Here is a 23,478-nt window from a genome sequence, read left to right as displayed (position 1 = left end):
GGTCTCAAGACTGTGCTGGTTGTGAACCACATTAAGCCTTCAATAGAAGGCAAGTGTCCAGTGAGATGTGCAGCCTGCAGAGGCCGAGAGACTGGTGTGCCGATACTGAAATGTAATCCCGTGTTGCCTTCTCCTAATTGTACTATGGAGTATTATGTAATGCTACATTTAGGTTTTTTTTTTTTTTTTTTTTTTTTTTAAACGAGGTTATAACAAACAGTGGGAGGTACGTGCGTTATTGTACCAGTTGGTCTACCGTTGAGCTCTGAGCTAGTCTAACACTACTTCCGAGTAGTCAAGTGCAGGAAACATGTACTTTGCCCAGTCTGCATTGCCATTGTAGGCTAGACACCAGTGGTAAATCACCGCTCAACCAAATAACGAGCGTAAATCTGCTGGTCCCAGGGAACGACAAAACTAAAGCCCTTCTGCTGAGGACAAGTTCAAAGAAAACCTTTACTCCCATCTGCACTGTAGTTCCCCCAGGAAGCTTCTTACTGTTGTTGCCTGGGCGGCTCAACTAAAGTTATGTACATCCATATTTCTTGTGAAAGTTCTCTACTAATTCTCAGGAGCTTGGCTGGGCACCTGCTCACATTTAAGCGTTAATTTAGTCACTTGACTCATGCTACAGACCGTGGACTAGGAGTAGTTAAACTACACTGGTGCTTTTTTGCGGTGGGGGGGTGGGGGGGGGGGGGGGGGGGGACTCAATCGGCCAGTTCATTTTTGTAATAAATACTTTACAGACTCACAACCTTAATGACCAACTGAGTTTTCTTCGGCACTAAACTGCTTAACTGAGCAGACCTATGCGGGCACGTATCCCAACATTCAGCACACAAGTCAAATTGTTGAATGAATCATGCATTCTACACCACATTCCAATACTAGAGGCTTTGTAGAATCAACAGTAGAATCCTTCTACAGGCAATTCTCAAACATTTAAACTTAAAATGATACCAGTGCATCACAGGTATCTCTCGTAGGGAACTGTACTCTGGTTCTCTTTCTGGACAGTTCTCTGGCAACTATAGAGTCTTGGCTTTTCCGTACCGTCTTACACGCCTTATGAAAAGGTAAAGTAAGGAACAACATTTCCAGTAAGAGGCACGGCTGCAAGACAAGTTTACTGGGAAAGTATTTTATTATGTTGAATGCCACTGCAGTAAAGACCGTATATTCACATAATTTGCAAGCCCGTTCATTATGCTGCATAATTTCCTCTACTTGATTTGTCACTTAGTCGAACCTACCCACATAATTTGTATCGATGATTTCAAGAGTTTTCGTGGCTCTAGTCCAACTACTATGGAGGCAAGCATGGGGTGACTTGATGACGTTGGTAGGCCAATTCCAGCCATCACAAACCATTCATTCCACGCACTGTGCGCTTACAGACTAAACCACACAATGTCTTGATAATTTCGTACAATGAGGCCATTCTTGTATGAACCACCCTTCATAATATTCCAGTTGACCAGCAGCAGACATCTGTTAATACAAGTTGCATCGCTACCTTCAATGTTCTTCCTAAAATGGAAAGAAACCGGTTAGTTTATAACAGGCTCTCGCCCCTAAAAACACAGCCAGAATAGGAATCTGCAAATAAACCAGTGTGCCACTTCATCCCAGTAGTTAGATCCATCAAATACCTCAGTTCTCACTCACTAACAAGTCACCAGGATCATCCATCAATATATGAACTGCAGACTTCGGATACCACCATTGCCTTACACAACACACACAACTAATCTCGACCCCCATCGTATGCACAGCTGGCTCAGGAAAAAAAAAAAAGTTGCCTAGTTCTACTCGCAAACACTACCACACATTTCAGTGAAGTGAGGTGAGGTACTGCCAAGCACAATATACAATGCAATCTTCTACCACTGCGCTGCTGAAACAGTCCATCCGGCACGTAAAGCATGGACAGCGTAGGACCCTGTTAACCTTACTCTGCTAGGCTGATTCCACTCAAACTACACCCCCCCAACCCCGAGTTCCCCAACCCAACTATAACTTTGTGGTCTCGCCAGGGGGTTAAAGAGACGTGGCAAAGATAGGACGGCTCTACAGACAGCCCTTGAAGAGTTCAAACACTGCATCTGCAACGTGAACACATTCAGCTTTAGGCCACGAGAAAAGACCTGCGGTTTCGCAGCCACAGGCGGGGGTTTATTCACATCAACAAAACAAGCCCACTTGAGACAATACAACACTTGTGCATTATTACTCACACAATCATCTCCAGTTATCACTATATTGCTGCCTCAGCCCAAAGCAAGAAATCAGGTATTGTTAACCAATACTCATACGAGGTGTCAGAAAGTTTGGGATCATCACAGGCCAGCAAGCAGTTAACCCAATTGCACATCTTCACTCACCTTCACGTGATTGTCTTGACCAAGCCAAGGAGCAGCATGACCACACTGCAGAAGAGGAAAAAAAGGTTACATTATAGGGAATGAAGGGCACTGATCATTCAAGTCCAAATGTAGATGGCCTCAGCCCAAAGCAACAAATCAGGTATTGTTAACCAATACTCATACGAGGTGTCAGAAATATTGGGTTCATCACAGGCTGCAAAGCAATCGTCACCCTCCCGCCTCAAAGATTCACTCACCTTGTGAGAATAGAAGTCCACCAACAGCCACACAGGACAGCATCGGGCTAATAACTCACTGTGGGAAAAAAGCCAGCAAAACGTTAAATGTATGTTAGCAATCACTGCTCACCCATTAGTACACTCCAGCACTCTACTCCTCCAGCCATTAATGCGGCCTCAGCCCAGAATAAAAATCAGGTATCGTTTGAACAATACTCATACGAGGTGTCAGAAAGTTTGGGTTCATCATAGGCTGCACGATACATAACACTAGGCATTCCATTCACCATTTGATTTCTGAACATGCCTACAATGTGTGCCACATACAAAATTTCACATACATTTTGTATATTTATTCTCAACCGCGAAGCACTATCGCAATAAAGACTGGAAATAGGGAAAGGTTGAGCGGTGGAGGACATAGCACACCTTCATCTGAAGCACTGAACAGGGTGACTTGTGAGCAGACAGGAGACTTGCGTGTTCGCAGACTTAAATAGTGAGGCACGACAGGCCAATGCACAGGGGCGCCGCAAAAGGGAGACAATATTACCTTCAGTAAGGTTGACAGCAGCAACCAACAAAGCCGAAGTGGTAAATAATATGGGTAACAATAATTGGCTTGGTGAGGATTAGAAACTGCAGACAGCCATGCACACAGAAAGTTTAGCTTCTAACATATATATTTCCAATTTAAACGAAAGTCGGTAAACGTACCATCACTGCGTACAGAACCTTCACTTCACCAGAGTGATTACTGCAGTTCCACCAGATCTCAGCCTGCGATTCAAAGAGGAATATGTTTAAAAAGAAAACAGTTCAACCCATACAGATCACTTACATGCAAGACTGCTAAGTCAAATTGTATTAGAGACGACCGTGCTTATAAAAAAATATAGTCTTATTTTTCCTCTTGAACTGTTCTCTTCCAAATTGGATTTTATTTCGAATGGTAAATAGCCGTTCCCTTCTCAGCTGACAACCCTACAATCCTCTAACGAGGAGAGGTAAGTGAATCAAGGTAATTACCCTACTCAGAAATTAAATTTTGGCTAAAATCTGGCCTTTTTCCTCGCATTTCTGTAATGGAACGCGGTAGGCAGCGTTCCATTCTTCTCCCAATTTAACGAAAAACGTTCACGCCACTACCCAAATAACGCTTGTACTATCCACCCTGGACATCCCCTACCCCAATGCCCAAATAAACACGCTTTGTAAGAACGTCTATGAACTGAACCTCAAAATAAATAGAAAAACACCTAGTTTGCTCGAGTTAGAACGATTACCTTTTTAAACTCCTAACCGGACTATTCTTGGCACAAACTAAAACAGTTTCACAAAAGCAAGCCGACAGCCGCCATGGGCGCGAAGCAGACACACAATTAAACAGAAGTTCGCCCGCAGTGAAATATATCCGCTAATGTGCGAATAACCATGCAACCTGCGAAAACGCAGTTATGCATGTAACAGGGTCGATGTAATGCAAAGCGCTGGATTAATGCCCAGCGAGATCGCATTACCTACAATAAAAAGATAGTAGTCCAGAAACCATCAAGGCTTGTAAATTTTCAATAGTTGGTCGGTGTAATAGAGGAGGACTAAATACCGAAAAGGGCGTGATGTATGCACGCCCGTCACTAATGAAAGCAAGGGGATTGTAAAAGGCAAGCCCCCGGGTCAAACTGATGGGCGTGGTTAAAAGCCCCCAGAGAGATCACACCAAGGACAGAACGCTTTGCACGCCTGACCCTAAAAAAACGGCATCTACAGATAGTCTAACAGTTTGGTTGCCTATCGTAATCCAATATGTTATGCTTTTAAAAACTTTGGATAACCCAAGCTTGCTGGTACTTAAATATAGCGCCGACACCTGGCCAAGACACCTTTAGGATGCCCCTAACTGGAAATCACAAAAGGCAACCTTGCCGCCATTCATGCTGATCACCCAGAATGGAGGTTCTGCTTAACGAAACCGAAACAAAGTCGCAAAAATTAACCATAGACTCGTAATTTTATCACTAGTTCTGACAAAAAACGCAGCCTCAGCCCAAAGAAAAAAAAATCAGGTACTGATAGATCAATACTCATACGAGGTGTCAGAATTTTGGGGTCATCACAGGCCACGTTTAACAGACTATCCAAAAGAACAGCTCGCAAAATATACCAGTTGGCATAAACAAGTTATTGTTAGCACGGACTAGCATCGCTGTTTAGATACGTCTTAAATATAGATCAACGCCATTTCACCACTTACCTAGCCCCAGCGGCATGAGGGTTATTTGTGTAGTTGCGCAGAGATAACGCTGGCCCCCCTCGAGAAGGAAGCAGTCTAACATCTTTTTATAGGGTAAATATGCGTTCCCGTGATGAGTCTGGAAAAATACAACACTAGTTCAGCATATTTCGCTTGACATAAATTGTTGACCTGAACACGACTATTTTGAAAAGAGATAAGAAAACCCAACCTCCTTCTTAAATTTCGAAACGTCAAGAACGTGGAACTGCCGCATGCGGCTATATAAAGGAGAACTTACCACGCCCATTACACAGTCAGTGACTGACAGCGGCAATAACCTAACACGTTCCAGAGTTCCAACGTTTAAGCCAATCTCGACGTGTGCTCTGTTTGATGGGCGTGGTGGGAGGCACTAGGCCCAGTAATACCATATTTTGCTTTACCCAATCACCTTTAGGAGCTCAGCCAGTTCTCCGCTGCTCCGTTTAAACCAATCATAGGCCATGTGGGATTCAGCGAGACAGAATACACAACTCCAAATAATAAAATAAAAACAAAAGAGAGACTACAATCCTTCCTCATTACGCGAAACGTCTGGAATTAAGCATTAAATACGATCTGTCGGCGAAAAACTGAGATATGTGGGTTCTCTGCGAGACTTAAAACACTAGGTTTACTATCAACCGAAAGCATTTTCTCTGAATATACCTCTGCTGACTGAGCCGCGCATTTAAGTAACCGGTAGGGAGAGTGACGGAAACCCGTTTAAAATGGCCGCCAATTGCCCCTGGTGCTTTTTTAGTCTTTCTTCTTTTAGTACAGTTGCTACCGTTCTCCTCACAACAACATGCTCAATAACGAAAATCGGAGTACCGTTGGGCGGACAGGTGCCGGAGTTGTAAAAATAATCCGGCGTCCAGCACCGTGGCGCTTACCACACCGTCGGCGCCGGTGCGAGGCCGGTAACCTTCATTACTTCATCTCCCGGGAACACAGCCATGTCGGGGCCGGGAGCCGCGATGGAAAAGCGGAATCTAGGGAACGTGCTTTCCGCTGAGCAGGGAGGCGAGGTGGTTGAGGAAGAGCCCCCGTCTGACAAGAAAGCTGAGGCGACAGAGGACCCTCCAGTGGGGAAGAAAGATGAGACCCCCGAGGGCCCTCCGGCTAAAAAGAAACCTGAAAATATTTTCCCCACTAAAAAGAGCGCGGCGCAGCTGCTGCAGGAGCACTCGGACAAGAGGGGCGTGGATGTGGCCTACGAGTGGGACACCGTGGGGGGCTCTTCTCAGCTGCGCTTCATCTGCAGGGTGCAGGTGGGCGACGAGGTCTTTACCGGGGCCGGTATTTCCAAAAAGGCCGCGAAGCAGAGCGCGGCCGGGGCCGCCCTGGAAGTCCTTGATTTGCCGGTGGAGTCGGCCCCCGCGGAGGCCCCCAGGGCACACGCGTTTACCCCCGAGGGGGACAACCCCATCTCGGTGTTGAACCAGCTGACCTCGCGGAAGAAAATTCCGACGCCCGAGTATGAGTTGGTCGCTGAGCAAGTGATGGCAAACCGAACGCAGTTCACCATGACCTGCAGAGTGGGGAAGGTGATGGAGAAGGGGTCGGGTCCCTGCAAAAAAGTGGCGAAGCAGGATGCGGCACTGAAGGTGCTGGAGAAACTGAAGCAAGAGGAAAAGCAAAGGGGAGAGCCGAGGACCGGTCAGGCAAACCATGCAGGGCCCTCAACGCATTTCTCTGAGCAGCGGCGAGAAATGGATGACAGCAGGGCATGTGCCTCCCCGTACAACAAAAGGGCTTGGGCTTTCTCGGAGCACCACCGAGGTCCCGGCTCTCCCACCTTTAGCTCGACACTAGATCCGTTGTCAGAGGTCTTTACCAGTAATGGGTCCATCAAGCCTCTCACTGAGTTCCGACGAGACCACAGTGCCGAAGAAATGCCCAGAGCACCAGGGTGTGACGTACAGGGCTTCTTGAATACCAGCATTACCAGGTCTCCGATGGGAAACCAGAGATGTTATAGTACACAAGAACTTCCTAGAGAACCAATGGATCGTGCACAGTATCCATTGGTACACGGGTCTTTGAATTCGGGAATGGACAGGTCCCTCCTGGCACACCAGCAACGAGGTGTTCCTCAAGAATTGAACACGGCACCTATAGACTATGCACAGTTCCATTTGGCATGGCCTCCTCCAAACGCGGGCACGATGAGACCTCTTGTCCTTCAAGATCACAGCCTTCGAGAAAAGCGTAAGGATTCAGTAGATAATGCCATGGAGCCACTGTTTCGGAGGACACTGAGCTCAGCAACTGTCGGCCCTCTCCTGGGTCACCCTCAGCACCCTAGTTCTCAAAATGTAAACAGACCACCAGGAGACTATTCTCATTACCCACTAACACAACAGTCCGTGAATTCTGGACTAAGCAGGCCTTTCCAGACACATCCACAAGGTACTAATGTTCAAGAATTGCACCCAGCACCAAAAGATAATACACAGTTCCAATTGGCACGGGCATCTTTAAACCCAGGCACAATCGTGCCTCCAATGGAGCACCGGGGAAACCCTAGTGCTCAAGAATTGGAATTTGTATCTAAAAACAATACACAATATCCTTGGCTACAAACACCAGCGAGCACAGGCATGTTCAGGCCTGCTCGAGAGCACCATCAACAGATTAGTGCTCAACAACTGAGCACAGAAGTAAAGGAAAATGCTGAATATACAGCGACACCCCTGAAACTAACAAGTACAGTAAACCAAACCACAGCACAGCAGCGATGCACTAGTTCTCAAGAATTAAACACAACATACGGGCACAATACTGGGTACCCTGGTGCCTTCATAAATCCAGCTATGATGAAGCATCTTCACGAGCATCAGCAGGATCCTAGTACTCGAGAATTAGGACACAATGTAGGGTACATGTGCTCCTCCCCGAATCCAGATATGATCAAGCCTCACCAAGGGCAGCCACAAGACCCTACTAGTCAACAGTCTCATAAAACACAGGAAAATGATGCACAGTGTATGAGGTCACTTGCATCCCAGAATACAGCAGCAGGTATGCCTTCTCTGGAGCCACAGGTGGGCTTTAAACCTCTGGAATTGAACTCGGCCCAAAGAACAAATATGGGGTTAACAAGCATACTTGGGCCACCCTTGAAGCATCAACAAAAATCTAGTGTTGAACAAGTGGCCACTCACCCTGAAAATAATGCAAACTTCCCATTGGCCTCCCCTAGTTCAAAGTCGATCAACCCACTCTTGGGACTCTGGCAAGGAGCTCAAGCCCTAGGGTTCAACATGAAATAAGGAAACAATCCACAGCATTTGTGGACAAAACCTTCCGCACATATAGGAACTCCCTGGCCTATTCATGCTTATCAGCAAGGAGCTAGAGCTGAACTTTTTAATGCTGCCAGAGGCAGAAAATACTAGTTTTGCAAGGACATGTATTTCATTTCAACACCCAGGCACGTTTGGCGCTGACCTTGAGAACAGACTACAGCCTACTGCTGCAGATCTAAACACTACGCACAAAAAAGATACTGGTCTGTTTGGACTTGGTCTGCACCAAATTTCACTGGGTCACTTATTTCAGCTCCAGAATAACAGCAAAACCAGACAGTTCAAAACGTAGCTTCAGCAGTGGGTGTAAAATGCATGCAAAACCTAGTCACAATCCCTGCTTAATCAACCAGATATGCTTACAATTGCCCCGCAGAACCAGCAACTCACTGGCACCCAAGAACTGAACAATGCACCATTTAAAAAAAAAAAAAAAAATGCCGGGCATGAATGGGCGGGGTTCTTGTATTCAAGCATGCCAAGGCCCTTCTGATCTTAAGTAGTTATATTTGTAATACCAACACTAGAAGGTGTGCCTTCAATTAAACTAGATCATACCACATCTGTTTCGACATACCGCACTCTAAGCATCTCATGACTTTTGTTACAAGATAGTTTCTCAAAGTGGCAAAATTGTGTTTTTATTCTTGGATATTTTAACTGCTTCGATCTCCTCATTGAACTAAGGACAATAAACAGATATTGGATAGATCTTATCCTCAGTCACTTTCTAAAGGTCCAATTACATTGACTCTCCAGAGGGCTGTCAGTGGCTAGTTTTTGTGTTGTGTGTGTATATAGAACATTTTTCTCCTGTGTAACTCTTTTCGTATTGTAAGTCCTTTCCCCATACATAGCACAGTGCTTTTCATTGGCTGGAGCATTTGCCATCCCGGTTTGCGGAAATGTTCTGACCCACGTGCTGGGCTGGTCAGTTCTGGCGTACTTGCTGTCATTGCAACAGGGAAAAAGCATAGTACTTCCAGCAACACACGTTTATGGTGTTCGAGGATTTTTTTTTCCTCTCCACAATCTACCTTTCAGGCCTCCACAACAGCCCACAAGCCTAACACAGTTGTAATAAAAAATGGCATTAGTAATAAATAGTGGAACAAGCAAGAACCGTCTGCTGCATACTGAGGAAGTGCAGGAACACTTCCTCACAGGAGCACCAAGGCTAGACAAGAGGGGCAGTAGTACACCAAAACCTTATATCATCAGTGTCTCTCTTGACTACAAGGTGCAAAAGGCACTGGTTATCTGTTTTGACAACTAAGAGCAGATTTTTATTTTTTATTTTTATTATTCTCCAAACACATTTTGACCCTAGAAAATATCTGTGTAGCAACTGTAACATAAGTAAATGATTGCAATTACTTTCAGGCTACGATTTTACTTGCATCTTTACATCCGTGAATGTGTAGGCACGTGCATGAGGCATATTCACCACTTAAGGGTATCTGCTAACAATTGTGATTAACCTAGGTGGTGCACCAGTGTTCTTTCTTCCTAATTATGAGTAAGCACGTAAGCTCTCTAGATTGGGGCTGGTTTTTGCCATATTTGCACATCTCCAATTGGGATGCTTGTTGACTAGGCCACAGTTACTCTCATCCCTTGCTTGTCTGTCACAACAGCTGGACTCTTGCTTGACAGTAAGACACCATCAGACCTATGGTCCCCTGCTTCACGTATTTATTTCTTTGGGATTCTTGTATATCCTTTCTTAAACCAGGTGGGTACGCTACCTTAACATTGGAACGAGTACACAGGGTACATCATTTAAGAATCCGCTAATTATGTGTTTTCTCTTGTAACTAACAGCAAAAGGAAACAAGTTCTCTGCTTGGATCAGTTAATTTGGTTTCTAATGCTGGCAAAGCAATTGTTTGGATAGGTGAGCATTGTACTTCCCAAGAATAGGCAGTTTTGAGGCAGTACTCTACTTAGGGTCTCTGCCTCTAAATGAGGTAAGGCCTATTCTTGAAGTTTGCATTGTGTAATATTTAATTAATTTACTTATCCCCGATTGCTCAGGAACGCCACTACTGGTGCATTCCAAATGGATAACTAAGGCACTTCCTTGGAGACATACGTTCTCCAGGAGTAGAGACATGGAGCAGTCATTTAAGCTCTGACTTACAGACAGTTGTAAAGCCAGTCCCCTGTATAACACAAACCTGTAAAAAAATAGACACGGGCTTTCGGTGAGCCTGCTCCATCCACTAATCCACTGAAGTCATTCTCATTTTGTTTCCACCAACTGCAGCATACAGCATGAGGCAGCTCACTTCATCCATTGGCTGGATGACAGCATTTTGCTTGTGCACATCTCCCTAAATGTTGTCAACTTCAGTGCCAAACCTAATTAACTTTTTTTTTATTTTTTTTATTTAATTTATTTTTGGCAGGGACATAATTTACTTATTATGTTTACATCTGGTTTGATGGCACAGTTGTCTGTAAGCCACGTTGGGCACATTTTTACCAGTTCTTTAAAAAAAAACCTAAAGCAGTGTTTGGCTCCACCCTCGGGCACTACTGTGTCAAATCACCATATGGGCTATTTGATGTATCAGACTTCTAAGAAGTGCTTTTATTGGAGTGCACAAGCGACTATTTTACATCTGAAAAGTACACTTATTTATCATACTGTTTGTAACATTAAATTATATATCCTGTTGGCAATTTATAAAGAAAGTAATTATTGTTGCTAATATTTTTAATCACTGGCGAAATCAATAAGGTAAGATTTAACATGTAATAGCATTTGTGCATGAAACACAGGCAGCATGCCTGTGTTTACTTGTCTTGGCACATTAAGGCTAGACCTGTTGGCTTTGTCAATGGTTATTTTACTTTAGGACGAGGTAGATGGTACTGCATTATGTAGTAAGTAGAAAACCATATTGAATGTACAGTCTTGTCTTTGTGTAGGTGAATGAAACAGTTAAACCAAACCTATTACACAGTTGTTTAAGCTAATTTTATTATGGCATTTAAGTAATTATTCTACTTTAATTCTCGCACAATGAGTAAGGGAACCGGGTGCAGTTAGCAGAATTTCACTTTCAAGCTCAAAGGCACTGAGGAAAAGATACTGAAAATAAGCAATGACACACTTTCATGATGTTCCTAGTTGATTGGCAAGCCACAAATCAATTACAAAATCTACACTGTCATAAGGTGGAGCAGTTTTGTGACACTTGGGTGAATCAATTCAGCATGTAAAATTCGTCCACAGTTTTGGCTTTTTTGTCCGAGCCTACAATGCGGTGCTCTCCGGGTAGGGAGTACAGGGTCACTTGGTTTACTATTTTTTGTTTCATTCTGAACAGTCTACGGAATACGCAGAGTGCTTACGTGAAATACATTGTATATGGTTCCCTGTTGCCCACTGTATCCCATCTGTATCTTGTGCTGTGTGTAACTCTTTAGGTTTGAGACCTTCTACAAGAGCTGCTAGCAGAAGAATTAAAAAAACGCACCATCCAAAGTGGAACAAGGGTCCTGGCCCAAGTTCTTTAAGTGTTAGGTGGTAGTGGTCTGGATACCAGGTATCTGGCCATTAGTGTCCAGTTGGATAATGCTCAAGATTTGACCAATATTTACCAGTTAGTCTGTGGGTTTTAGAAAGGGAAGCAGGATGGGTATCCACTTTTTTAAAAAGGTTGGAAACTGATGTACCTTGGAGCGTGGTGAAGTGGACTAAAATTAAAATCCACTTTCAGCCTACAGTTGCCGCCTGACACCACTATAAATATTTTGTGAGATGACGTAAACGATTTTGACAAGTTGGGTAACATTTTTGAAGGTCATGGTACTTGGCTTGATGTCATTTGAAGAAGAGAGAGAGATGCACTACTACAATTAGAGCATGGCAACACAATCATGCCTGAAGCTGACAAGGTTGGCGGTATCATAGTTATGAATAGGAATGATCACCATGGTGCATTTCTTGGTAGGTGGGCAACACAGAATGATATGAAAAAGTAGGTAATTGGAGTCTTATTTCTTAGTCACTTTGAATATGCTCTATAAACTCACTGCTCATACCTGTGGCTGCCACCAACTAAAGGATCTGGCCTGAAAACATTCTTAAATAGTCTGCATCTCAGAAAACTGGGATACTTATTTCAAAGAGGTGTATCTGTAACACTACAGATGTTCAAGGAGAAGCAACGAAAGTAACCTTTAGTAGAACAGCTATATTACAGACTTGGGGCCTGATTTAGCTTTCGGCAGACGGGTTACTCTGACACCATGGTGACGTGTATCCCGGCCCCAAATATAAATCTCATAGGAAATAATGAGATTACTATTTCGGCGAGTGTGATATTGGTAACAGTTGTGACCGAGTAACCTGTCTGTTGAAATCTAAATCAGGCCCTTAGTTATGCAGCATAATCGGCCTATTCTTAGTTCCCATGATTTTTTGTCTGACAGTGGCCGAATATAAACAGATAAGGTGTGGGAGCTCTACAGGGAACACTTTACACATACCATTCAGTATCTGCCATAAATTGATACACTTTCAATACCTACTTAATAAGTATGTCACACTACAACTTATGACAACCTGCAATAAAACAATTCTTGATGTCAGTGCCAGGTGCAGTAGAGATAATGTAGATTTCTTGCATCTCCCCTGACGATTGCACAATTTTTGATAAAACAGTTTGAGACTGTAGCAGAAGTAACAGGAGTGGATCTTTCCTGTGCTCCTTTGGAAACCTTGCTAACGTATATAACCCAAGGTCCTGGAGCACAGTAGTCTCGTCGTATCCATGGCCCACATATTTGCCAAGCAGTGAGTAATGATGACTGATGGGCAGCCTCCCCGCCTTCTCCCAATCATAAAGGTTAGACCTGAGACATTGTTTATTGCACTGAGATGATTGAAGCTTATTTTAAACCTTACATCCAGCAGACAGGCCACAAGAGTCCTTGGACCATTTATAAACATACTGGGATGCTACTGGAGCCAACATTGTCAATACCAGAGAACAATACATTTTTACATGAATGTGTGTAGAACAGACAGAAACGCAGGGCTGCAATGTGCACCAGATTTTGCAACCTCCAATGCCACCCTTTTTAAGAGATTGGGATTGTTTCCGGAGGAACGTATCTGGAGAAATGTGCTTGTCAAGGGATGAATGAGATTCACTTCTGGCGATGATTCATTGACCGTGTGTTGAATAAAACCGGCACAGAGAAATAATTAATTTCTACTTAACTCAGAATGACCAACTAATTATTTACAGTAGAATATGACAGGAGAAGTTTATCTTTTTCACATGCGCAGCTGTTTGTCAATAACAGAGAACAGAATATTTCGCAAGAAGATACCCTGTAAATCTGTTCTGCATACGTTTAGTGTCGCTCCCAAATAACTAAAATAAATACCATATGGAGAGAGGGTGATAGCGAGGAGGAGTTTTAGCAGTGATCAGGAATTCTGCAAGACGATTAAGAACACTGAGACTAGATTCATGCAGAGGAGTTTCGATGACTCAAGTCTATCTGTAGCCAGGTGGTTATCAAATATACAGAGCAAGGTACAGTACACCCAAATTAAAGGAGAAAGGACCAAGAAGTTAGTGTAAATAGTGATATATCTGGGCACTTCCGAATTTTAAATAGAGATTGGCACGTTCTGATACAAATTTCCCTTACTGAACAGCTTGTTACAAGAAAACTGAGCACGACCTTTGATGAATGACCTTTAAGAAGAGTCTTTTTCTTATTTTTATTCCTTTTATTTCTGGATGGTAATTTCCAACTAAAGGTCTAGCTATGGGGGTCCTATTCTGCACATTTAAAGTAGGGAAACTCTGTTGTGGTTGGGCAGCTATGATACTTTGATAGTTATTTGTCATCATAACGTAAGGTGCATACAAAGGAGTGTCTTGTTCCTTTGACAGGATGCAATATTATTTCACTGACAATAGTTGTATTTTCATGCCACTGGAGGTCCAAGGCTACGCCTTCCATCAGCGAATGGGCACGTGGAATGGACTTTTGTTTGTAAGCCTGGTGGCTGTCCTGGAAACTACGCAGCAGGGAGCAATTGATGTACATAATCTGCTGATTTTCATGTATGGCATGGTTAGTAACTACTAGATAATATATATCTACTACTAAATACATGTGGGCCATTGATGATGCTGTATTGCTTGTTTACTTTTTTTTTTTTTTACTGCAGATTATATAGATTTGACTTACAGACAATAGAGAGTTATAAAAAAACAATAGCTACCTTTATAAACAATGGAGTTCTTGTGTGTTGCTTATCAGCTCCAAAAATGCCTAATTCTGAGTATGTTGATGTGCAACCTATAATGTGAATGCTGTTATTGTAAGATACACTTTTGTTCCTCGCCATTAAGATTCATGTGGTGTTTTGTGGTTAACAAGACACTGGAAAATGTATGCATTACATGTATTACACATGGGACATTTTGGTCATTTGTCAGAGACAGCTCAAGTCATGCTGACTTTGTTCTACACTTCGGCGTGTCAGTGGCACATCAGAGGCAAAGGCAGATAGATTAACATACCTGTTAGTACTAAGAAGTTCCTTCTAAACCATGGGATGGAAAGGGCCATTATCATCTTGCTCCAGAGCTCTTTCATCTGTGGTAGATGGGGATAATATGCAACAGGACATTAGAACCAGCCATATGGATGGTTTGATAAGTCATTAGAATGTAAGCTGTTGAATAATTTGGAGGGTGGGGTTAGGTGTCCATGGCTACACATGTGGTGTACCGGACCAACAGCAGTATTGTAAATATACTGGAATCTGAGCAGGACAAAGGCAGATGCATCATGGTGGATGCCATACACATAATCATGGCAAGAGATAAAGGAAATCATGAACTGTAGCCTTTGAAGGACTAACTTGCAGAGGGGCTATGCCCCTCACCTTTTGCGCAACAAGAAGAGTGTCTGTCAGGCTGAGCAAAGGTCAGCCTGACAGACACTTTATATTCAGGTCAGGCAGCCAGGAGCTACACTTGCTCTGAAAGCACAGGCTTCTGGCTGCCTGAGCTGAACTTTGATGGGCTGAAGATGTCACAGCTCCTGTGGGCATGACCTCTTCAGCCTGGCAAAGCACCTCAAGGCCTTTCCCCTAGTGCTGAGGGGGAGCATCACTGATTGCCTCAGACCTAGGCACTACTGTTTTAAGCCCTGAAGTGCCCTGGGTCAATAACTGACACCTCGTCACGGGTTGGGGTTGGCAACTCTCACTGACCCCATCCCACTCAGTAATGAGTAGGGACGTAAGTTCAGCCAATGAGGGGAGGCAGCAGTCTAGACCCTGCTGGGATAGCGGAGGCAGAGTTGTGCAGATAAGTCTGATTTTTCTTTTTAATTTTCTATTATTTAATGTTTGGTGCATGCATGTATATCTGGGGGTTAGTGTTTTGAATGGATGTGTGAATGCATGGATGTGAGTGAGTGTGCATGTGTGTCTGTTCGGCCCCACCTCCCTGCTAAGATTACAGGCCACCACTGGCTTAAGATGACGGATGAAATGAAATGAAGGATTTTCTTGACCTCTTGAAGAAGCATCCACAATCATCCCAAGGTTCCTCATTTTCCTAGCAACACTCAAACAAGAGGTCCTCCCTCCAGGGACTGTTTCATTAGTGCAGTGGATCAGCTTTGAAGGGTGTAGATTTCTGTTTTTGTAAAGATGTGCTTTAGATGATTAAGGGACACCAATTGGTCTATTTCTAAGAGTAATGAGTATAAAGAACAGACCTCCATATCTGAAGTCTTTTCTGGTGATAATCTGGGTATTGTCAAAGTAGATGTAGATGTAGCTGTAGAGGTTGAAGGTATCTGATGATGTCACAGAAAGGCCTGACGTAGGCACTGTATAGAAGAGGTCCTGTGGTTCAAACTCAAAGACTTAATATGTTAAAGACCATACTAATGGAAAAAGAGAGATTAGAGCTCTTGGTGGAATGAGGCGAAATACAAGACATCACAGAATTCTGATGTTGACCATTGTCGCTGAAGGTTGGATGGCAAAAACAAGGTAATGGATGGAAAAATTAATTTCTCAGCCACTGGCAATCACCAGCATCCCAATAATTTTTTTTTTAATTCAGCATGCCACTTCAGTTTGGATCCAGCCATCTACAAATCAGTCTTGATTGGAGCACTACAGCCTGAACTGCCAGGTCAGGTCATCCCTGAACCGGAACCCAAGAAACTCTGAGCCCGTTTTGTTTTTGTTGAGGCTCAGCAGTCAAGGATAGGTGGCTCCTGTGGCACAGTGAGCATGGGTCCCACGTGTGGTCATATCCGTCACACATAGGGCATCAAAAATAAGGTAATGGGTAGAGTACTTGAATTAATCGGAGCCACTGGCAATTGCTCTGGCGCCTCCCAAGCCATTGTGTTTTTGCCAACATGTCACCTCAGTTTGGACCCAGCCTTCTGCAAATCAATCTTGACTGTGCTTCAGTGGGAACAGTCCCTCCTGAATTGGAAGGTCAGGTCCACCCTGAACCGGAACGCAAACAACCCATGGCTGGTGTTGGTCGTTTGGGACTCATCAGCCAGGTGTTGCTTAAAGCCATTGGCACAGTGACCACGGGACCTCTGTCTGGTCATAACCGTCACACTCAGGACATTAAAAACAAGGGTGATGTATTACAGTGCTTGAATTAATCAGCCACTAGAAGTTGATCGGGCCATATCACAATCCATTGCTTTCTATCCACAATGCCTACTCAGTTTGAACCCAGCCACATGCAAATCAGTCTTGATCCTGCTCCTCTAGAAACAGACCAGCTCAAACTGCCAGGTCATGTCCTTCCTGTACTGGAACACAAGCAACCCAGCTCCGGTTTTGGCCTTAATAGGGTTCATCAGTCAAGTATAGCTTGGCTTCAGTGAGCACAGGTCTTATGTCTGGGCATACCCACCACGCTTGGGGCATACAAAAAAAAATGGAATGCTTGAAGTCCACTGTTTCTCGCCCAGCATGCCGAGCTCAGTTAAGACCCAGCAAAAAATGTTGTTATAAACTAATGGGAATGTCCTTCCATTGTGTGCGGGTCATTTGTATTTTTCCAGATAAGGAGGTCCAGAATTTCTTAGCAATTTCAAACATTTAAAAAAATGACACTGGAACATCTAACATATCGAAGTCCACTGACCGACAGCCCAATATTCGATGGGCCATCGGTCAGAGGTTTTCACTAGCAAAAACATGTTTATTCCCTCGCCTCTAAATACTGCTGGCGGACTAAATGTTTGATAGACGGAGTACCCTATCAGCCCAACTCTAAATAAGGCCCTTTGGTGTTAATGCCACCTTCCACAACAAAGATCACTGTATAAAGCTGAGCAAGTTATATCTCCCCATGCTCTTGTTCCTTTAACTACTCAAAACTCAGAGTACAAATAGACTATTCTAATGTGAGAGATGCAAAAAAATAACATTGACCCTATTTAAGCGGAAGGCATGCAGAGCGTGTTTAAAGTTGTCAGCCTGACTATCCCACTCGAAGGAGTATTTCCTTAACAAAGCCTGCACAATGGCAGCTTTAGTGACGTCGACAATCTTACAAAAATCACATAATCAACTACTTGAATTATGTTGCTGGTTATTAAAAGGTATTTCACAACTAAGTAGCATTTGTATCAACAAATTACATAAAAATGATCTCACATCAGATGGTAGTCCTTTTACCCAACCTCACGTAATTCCTTTAATCAGTTTTGGAATTGTTTTCTGGCATGAAATTAAGAAAATGCGGTTATTGTGATAATTGGGATTATATGGAGAAATTAATCTTGTAAGGAAGTCAGGGTTACAGCCAGTCACAAGAAGTGGAAAATGAGACTGCTTAATGGTAAAACAACTGAGATCAGCCAATGCAGAGACGCGTTCTTGTTGGTGTTGACAGACCTTGTGGGTGCGTGTTATCCAACATAGCATGACCTATTACTACAGTTATTACGTAGCCACAGACGTGTGAGGAAACTCACTAATGAGGTTGTCTGTCACAGGATTCTCTCGGATTTCCAAAACAGTAGGCAATCTCTGCATGTGTGTGGGATCCAGAACACATTTTTAAATGCATGCAATTTCAGTATGAATGAATTAAAGAACTGGAAACAATGTCAATCGGTGAAACAAGTTCTATCTTTATCAGACAAAAGAAAGGCATAGCCTCTCTAGAGCAAATAATAAAAAAGCAGAGAATGAGAGTCTAAAAACAGCCCACGAGGGGGAGAAAAAGGCTGACCCGCCACTGTTAGGGAATCCACAAACTGCACTCAGTCTCAGTAAGCACAGCAGAATCTGCGAAATTGATACATTTTTCCACTCTGCAAACAAGGAATCCCTGAGCCTATAGCCTTTCTGAAAGGTTTTCTTGGACTCAAATCATAGTTTTCATAGATTTTTTTTGTTCTACTACAATTCCCTTTAGTGGGCAAATGTCCACGAAGTGACATAATGATGAGTGGTGGATCTCCATTACTAACTCTCACATCATTGAGGGAAGGAAGTGTGTCCACCTCAGGGCACTGCCAGGGAGAACGACAAGCGAGGATTTCCAGCTCCTTTGATGTCTCTTACTCCAGGGATCCTTTTGCTCCTCTGAGTCAGAAAAGGACCCGGTCTCATGATCCCCCCCCCCCCCTATGATACAAGTTGAAGTTAATTCATAACCCATTCTTACTTCCTGAGGAGTAGATTACAATACAATTCAAAGTTCTGTAAACCGTTTGACAAACAAATATTTGCATCAAATATCTACAAACCTAAATTCATCTAAATATAACATAGCAGCTGTATTGATGACACTTAAGAAGGTTTTAAAAATGTCTTTTCACTCTAACTTCAAATGCCGAAAAATATTTAATAAATGTGGTAAGCCCTGCACATACTTCTCACCTGGCAATAATTGTCCAATGTATTGTATATGCTATCTTCTCTCTCCATTATTTATTTATTTTTTATTCTGGAAGAGGCCACTGCCAACGTACTGAACCAGAGTTTATGGTTGTTAGAGGAGAATTTGTGCTAAATATAAGGAGTTTGTATTTCAGTTTTGTAAATGGTCTTCAGTTCCATCCAAATCTGTTCCAGCAATACACCTGGATGCATGTTTAAACATAATTCATAATCAGAGATGCGCGAACCATCTAATACTGTTGAGGGGGAAAAAAGCCCATTTGACAAGATAGATACTTTTGTTTCATAACTTGTTTAAAACACCAATGGCTTCCTATGCCACAGAGAGGCGTATAAGGTAAAAGTACTTGACTCCTTTTTTCACCATTCAGTTTCCATCCATGTTTTTGATAGGACAGCATTCTCGGGTACAATATTCAGCATTATTTTGGCAGCGCCCAACTTTAGTAATAAGCATTTTCGGTTTCCCTATTTTTTTTTGTAAATAACTTACTGAGATACTGCTGTTTCTTATCAATAAAATATACATCATATGAAAACACTTTCAAATGCTGTTAATTTACTTTGCCATCGGTGGGGATTAGGGTAAGGATGACTGTATAGTCAGCACACATTAATAATGAAAATTCCCTCCCTTCTTTGTACAGAGATCATAGTGAGTATGCTACATACAAAGAAAACCAGAAGGTGTACTGAGTTACAGCTCTGATTGGGGCAGTTCATAACCTTCATTATCTCAGAGTATGCCGACTGTGTTTTGACGTCACTGACACTCCTGGTCATGCTTGACGTCAAATCCCTCAACATCAAGGCACTCAACGCTGAGTGCTTTCGAGCTCACAGACTCAATATGGAGGCATAATTTAAAGGTAATATCCTACTCATACATCAGGGTGTACCCTTCAGCAATTCTTCAGTCCTCCCGAGAAAGAAAGTAAGATGATGTGTTAGGGAACAAGGTGCAAAAACATATGTTGTCATTCTGAAAATTCCAGGTTCTGTAGTCATACTTGGGTGATATGATCCTTCACTGTGAAATTCTTTGCATCATGTCAGTATCATCTGTGCCACTAGAGACACAGCATTCCTAACTACCTTAAAATACATTTAGTCTTTCTATGCATGTTTCTTCTGCTTTTGTGTCACGTCACTAATGTGACTGTGGAATATAGGAGATAGTGTATCTTCAATATTTCCTGGTCTCTCTCTCTCTCTCTCTTAGGTACCCACACCGAGGAAGAGATTCTAAAGATGAAATCAGTTGTTTAATGCCCAAATTCTACGAGGTTACAAAAAAACATGATTTCCGAGCAGAGCAAGTAAGGAGGCATGGACTAGGGTCACTAGGCCAACAGCAGCGTGCTCATATTCCCTAGTTGAAAACCTACCTTAAAGAACAACAACAGCAGAAATCATCCCACCAGTAGCAAAAACCCTCCCACCAGTAGCAAAAACCCTCTGAAGGCACAATTACTCAAAAGCATTTAGGTTCTCCCAGCAAAATGCCTTGCTCGTCCAAGAATTTACTTGGGCTTCCTGCCACCATGTGCAGCACCTGGGAAGGAAGGAGCCCAACCAGCCACCTCCCTGCACCACAGAGGAGCATAAAGGGTAAGTGTACTGTTGAAATTGTGCAGAACAGATAGAAATCATATGTTCAAGTTTGCAACCCTGCATTCAAATAATGATTGCTGTCAGAAAGCATGAATTCTGCTAGGAGCAGAGCTGCAAAGCCTATTGCAGAACACTGGAGAGAGAAAGGGTTTTTGTCAGAAAGCTGGGCTAAAGAGGCAGCTTACCTTTTATAACTCGGTGGGCACAGGTGAGGAATGATCCAAACCCACTCATCCACTGTCCATCTCAAGGAAGTAAAGGCTGGTAACACTTTTGTGTAGTGTTGATGCTGTCTGAAGTGAGGTTCTGTGTGGGTGCGGAGAATGCAATGTGTGATGGTGTCCCGATGAAGAACTACATTTCTCAGCAGGCCATGAACCCTCACCTAGTTTGGAGCCAAAGTAGCCAGCTTGGTTACTTGGTATAACTTTCCTTGTGGCCCATGGCGCCTTTTCTAGACAGTCGTGATAGAAATGTTTATGCGTTTGTATCTAGGCAGGACCTAAATGTGCAATGCAGATCTAGGATTTCCCTTGTGAAGAATAGTTGCGGCCTGTGGAGATAATTTAAGGAGACTGAGAATGCAAAGAAGTATTCTGATAGTCAAGTTGTTAGTAAGAACTTTTCTAAAGATTGTTATCGGATAGTCGCATTTCACTTGAGGTTTATCCTATGTCTGAACATGAACGATTTTTTTTTTTACTCAGCACTATGTTGTGCTGCTATGTCTGTGTGTGTTAGGTCTTAGGTACTCCTATAAGTTTACAAGATCTCTATGTTTTATCAGTTATTTTGCAGTGACACAAGAGTTCAGTAAAAACTATAACTCGTCTTCCTCTGAGAGTGCATACTGTCAAAGCCTGGAGTAATTATCCTGATTACAGAAAGAATTATTATTGAACACCTATTTAAATGCTTGAGGTAGCTATCCTGCACAGAAGTATTGTGGAACATATTGTAACTTACTTATCTCCTGCATGTTTAGTGTTAGAAACTTCAAATTCCACATCAAAGTACAGAGAGACAGTATCACTAAGGTATGACTGACTCATTACAATTAGACGCAGGCATTTCAAGTCAAGTTACTAAAGGTGTCTCTTTGCATTAGATATCCACTAGGTTCTGCAGACATCAAGACGCAGCAGAAGTAATGAGTCGGAGTAATGAAGTCCAGGTCTCTTTTCTTTCTTGTCCCATTACATTTTCCCTGTTTCTAGGGCTGGCCCTCATTCATTAGTATGTAGTCACTGGTGGAGGTGGTGAGAGATGGAAGAGTGCAACACTGCCATTGGATCCAGTGCAGTTCTGTCACAGACTGCCTAGCACACATTATTATTCACCCTGCATGATGGATTCAAACTCTGTCTCCGTTCTTGGAGGCTGTACCCAAATTACAAAAGGTAAGTTTGATGATATCATAGAATAAGCACTATGTTGGGAATTAACTGCAATGAAGTAAGATATATGTGTTATGTTTAAGTCGGAGAAGAAAGATGCTAGTCAGGTGGCTTTAACCACAGATCCAATGAAAGCTGATTCATGGGCATTATTGGCACCTGTAGGCTATACAAAGGTTTTGTTGTTGACAAATTCTTGTTTGGTGGTGACTTCTGTTGTACCCTTAGCACCTCCCGAAAGTCAGCCAAAGGGATTTGAATTATTAATCCGTGACCGCTGCACTTCATGTGCAAACCAATTACTTCAACTGGTGATTAAACTCTGGCAGCTTTGGTTTTGTGATATTTAAGTGGCAATGCAGTAAACTGTATCCTTTCTTTTATTATTATTTTGCTTTGTTATCACATGTGGACATTGACAAAAATCTCACATTCTTTTCTTTACACAATGAGTTGCCATCAAGATCTATTAAGTTACATTACCACACTTAGGGCCAGATGTAGCAAAGGTTTTTACCCATTCTGTGTCTATGGGAAAAAGTGTTTGTACATATGGCCCTAAATCACTTGGTTATGCTATAGGTCACCCTTATTATAAAAAGGGCCACAAAGTCAATTGAGGGATGCTTAGCACAGGTGATTAATCTTCCTACTAGATTTCAGGAGCTCATAGAACTGGTGATGCAGGTAGATCAGCACTTATGTGAATATTGTTGCTAAATAACAAAATGTTTATAGTCCATGTGACGGGGAACTAGACCCCGTCAATGAAGCTCTATGGCCAGTGCCGACTGGAGAGTGCCCCAGGGGGACCACGCAGAGTCGTGCGTCCCAACGTAGGGAGAGGATGACAAAGGCGGAAGTGAGGAGCCGAGAGGGGGAAGCGGACGGAAGACGCCGACAGGGAACAGAATGAAGACGCTGACAAGCGGGAAGACAAGGCGAGCGAGGAGCACGCAGTGAGCATCACCAAAGAACAGGAGGAGAACGCGACAGAAGAGGAGGAAGGAAACGGCACCCGAGAACAAGAAGAAAACGCAGCAGGGGAGTTGGAGGAGAACAGGTGAGGAGGACAGCGGAAGAACAAAGTGGTTGAGGAAGAAGCAGGAGAGGACCACAGAAGAACAACAAGGTTCCAAGAAACAGGACCCAGAACCTAGGACCCAGCCACATCCCAGGAGGGACGTGGCTGTCCCAGGTACGTGCCCGATTGCAGGGCTCTGCCTCATCTATAATAAGAAGGGGAAAGAGGAGGTGGGGAGAGGAAGAGAAGTCAAAGGGAGTATATCCCAATATTGCAGAGGCCAAAGAATAGGGAG

At 43.2% G+C, this 23,478-nt stretch overlaps 1 protein-coding gene and 4 non-coding genes across 5 annotated transcripts; 1 reads left to right on the top strand and 4 right to left on the bottom strand.

Annotated features, from left to right (window-relative positions):
- Nucleotides 1-2,268: 2,268 nt before the first annotated feature.
- On the bottom strand, nt 2,269-2,351 carry LOC138262503 (small nucleolar RNA SNORD60). Its single transcript, XR_011199232.1, has one exon. It is a non-coding gene; the product is annotated as a small nucleolar RNA SNORD60 (small nucleolar RNA).
- Nucleotides 2,352-2,502: 151 nt separating this feature from the next.
- On the bottom strand, nt 2,503-2,585 carry LOC138262502 (small nucleolar RNA SNORD60). Its single transcript, XR_011199231.1, has one exon. It is a non-coding gene; the product is annotated as a small nucleolar RNA SNORD60 (small nucleolar RNA).
- A 195-nt stretch (nt 2,586-2,780) lies between these two features.
- LOC138262500 (small nucleolar RNA SNORD60) lies at nt 2,781-2,863 on the bottom strand. Its single transcript, XR_011199229.1, has one exon. It is a non-coding gene; the product is annotated as a small nucleolar RNA SNORD60 (small nucleolar RNA).
- Nucleotides 2,864-4,645: 1,782 nt separating this feature from the next.
- On the bottom strand, nt 4,646-4,730 carry LOC138262501 (small nucleolar RNA SNORD60). The gene has a single exon (XR_011199230.1). It is a non-coding gene; the product is annotated as a small nucleolar RNA SNORD60 (small nucleolar RNA).
- A 467-nt stretch (nt 4,731-5,197) lies between these two features.
- LOC138261098 (uncharacterized) lies at nt 5,198-14,362 on the top strand. The gene has a single exon (XM_069209742.1). The coding sequence runs from the start codon at nt 5,843-5,845 to the stop codon at nt 8,159-8,161; it is 2,319 nt and encodes a 772-aa protein (XP_069065843.1). The 5' UTR covers nt 5,198-5,842; the 3' UTR covers nt 8,162-14,362.
- The last annotated feature ends 9,116 nt before the right edge of the window (nt 14,363-23,478 follow it).

This window comes from Pleurodeles waltl, chromosome 10 (genome assembly GCF_031143425.1).
Source record: "Pleurodeles waltl isolate 20211129_DDA chromosome 10, aPleWal1.hap1.20221129, whole genome shotgun sequence".
NCBI lineage: Eukaryota > Metazoa > Chordata > Amphibia > Caudata > Salamandridae > Pleurodeles > Pleurodeles waltl.
The sequence above is the reverse complement of the archived record's forward strand: the minus strand, read 5'-3'. Positions and strand labels throughout refer to the sequence as shown.

What these genes read in the sequence shown, in the direction of transcription:
- LOC138261098 (XM_069209742.1), top strand. Translation starts at nt 5,843, where the DNA reads ATGTCGGGGCCGGGAGCCGCGATGGAAAAGCGGAATCTAGGGAACGTG.